Here is a 566-nt window from a genome sequence, read left to right on the forward strand (position 1 = left end):
TGCAAAAGGTGCCTAATTTATCTGCGGGCGTAACAGGACACAGAAGACATCCTCCTCCCAACGGACCAAACCTGGCCATTCCTCCTCCGCTTCCCCATAAACTCCTTCGGCATATGCCTCGGCCTCGGTAGCCAAACCATCCTCTGGCAATCCATCTCCACCAGCCCCTCCATGTCCTTCCTCCACATCCCCCCATCCGTCAACATCGCCATCTGGCTCCTCTCCATCCTCACCCTCCTCCTCGTCTCCCTCACCTACGCCCTCAAAACCGCCTTCTACTTCGAAGCCGTCCGCCGCGAATACTTCCACCCCATCCGCGTCAACTTCTTCTTCGCCCCATCCATCGCCTCCATGTTCCTCGCCATCTCCGCCCCTCCCTCTCTCGCCCCCGCGAAGCCCCACCCCGCGCTCTGGTGCGCCCTGTTCGCTCCCCTGTTCGTCCTCGAGGTGAAGATATACGGCCAGTGGTTGTCCGGCGGAAAGCGGCGGCTTTGCAAGGTCGCAAATCCGTCGTCGCATTTATCGGTGGTGGGGAACTTTGTGGGGGCGGTGCTGGCGGCGAGGGT

The 566-nt window shown here is 61.0% G+C and overlaps 1 protein-coding gene across 1 annotated transcript; it reads left to right on the forward strand.

Moving 5' to 3' along the window:
• Positions 1 to 34: 34 nt before the first annotated feature.
• On the forward strand, positions 35 to 558 carry LOC110034321 (guard cell S-type anion channel SLAC1-like; the record flags this gene model as incomplete). Its single annotated transcript, XM_020738596.1, is given in 1 exon segment — positions 35 to 558. A coding segment is annotated over 1 exon segment (524 nt), but the record flags the coding sequence as incomplete, so codon positions are not given.
• Between the last annotated feature and the right edge of the window lie 8 nt (positions 559 to 566).

This window comes from Phalaenopsis equestris, unplaced genomic scaffold (assembly GCF_001263595.1).
Source record: "Phalaenopsis equestris unplaced genomic scaffold, ASM126359v1 Scaffold183306, whole genome shotgun sequence".
NCBI classification, from domain to species: Eukaryota; Viridiplantae; Streptophyta; class Magnoliopsida; order Asparagales; family Orchidaceae; genus Phalaenopsis; species Phalaenopsis equestris.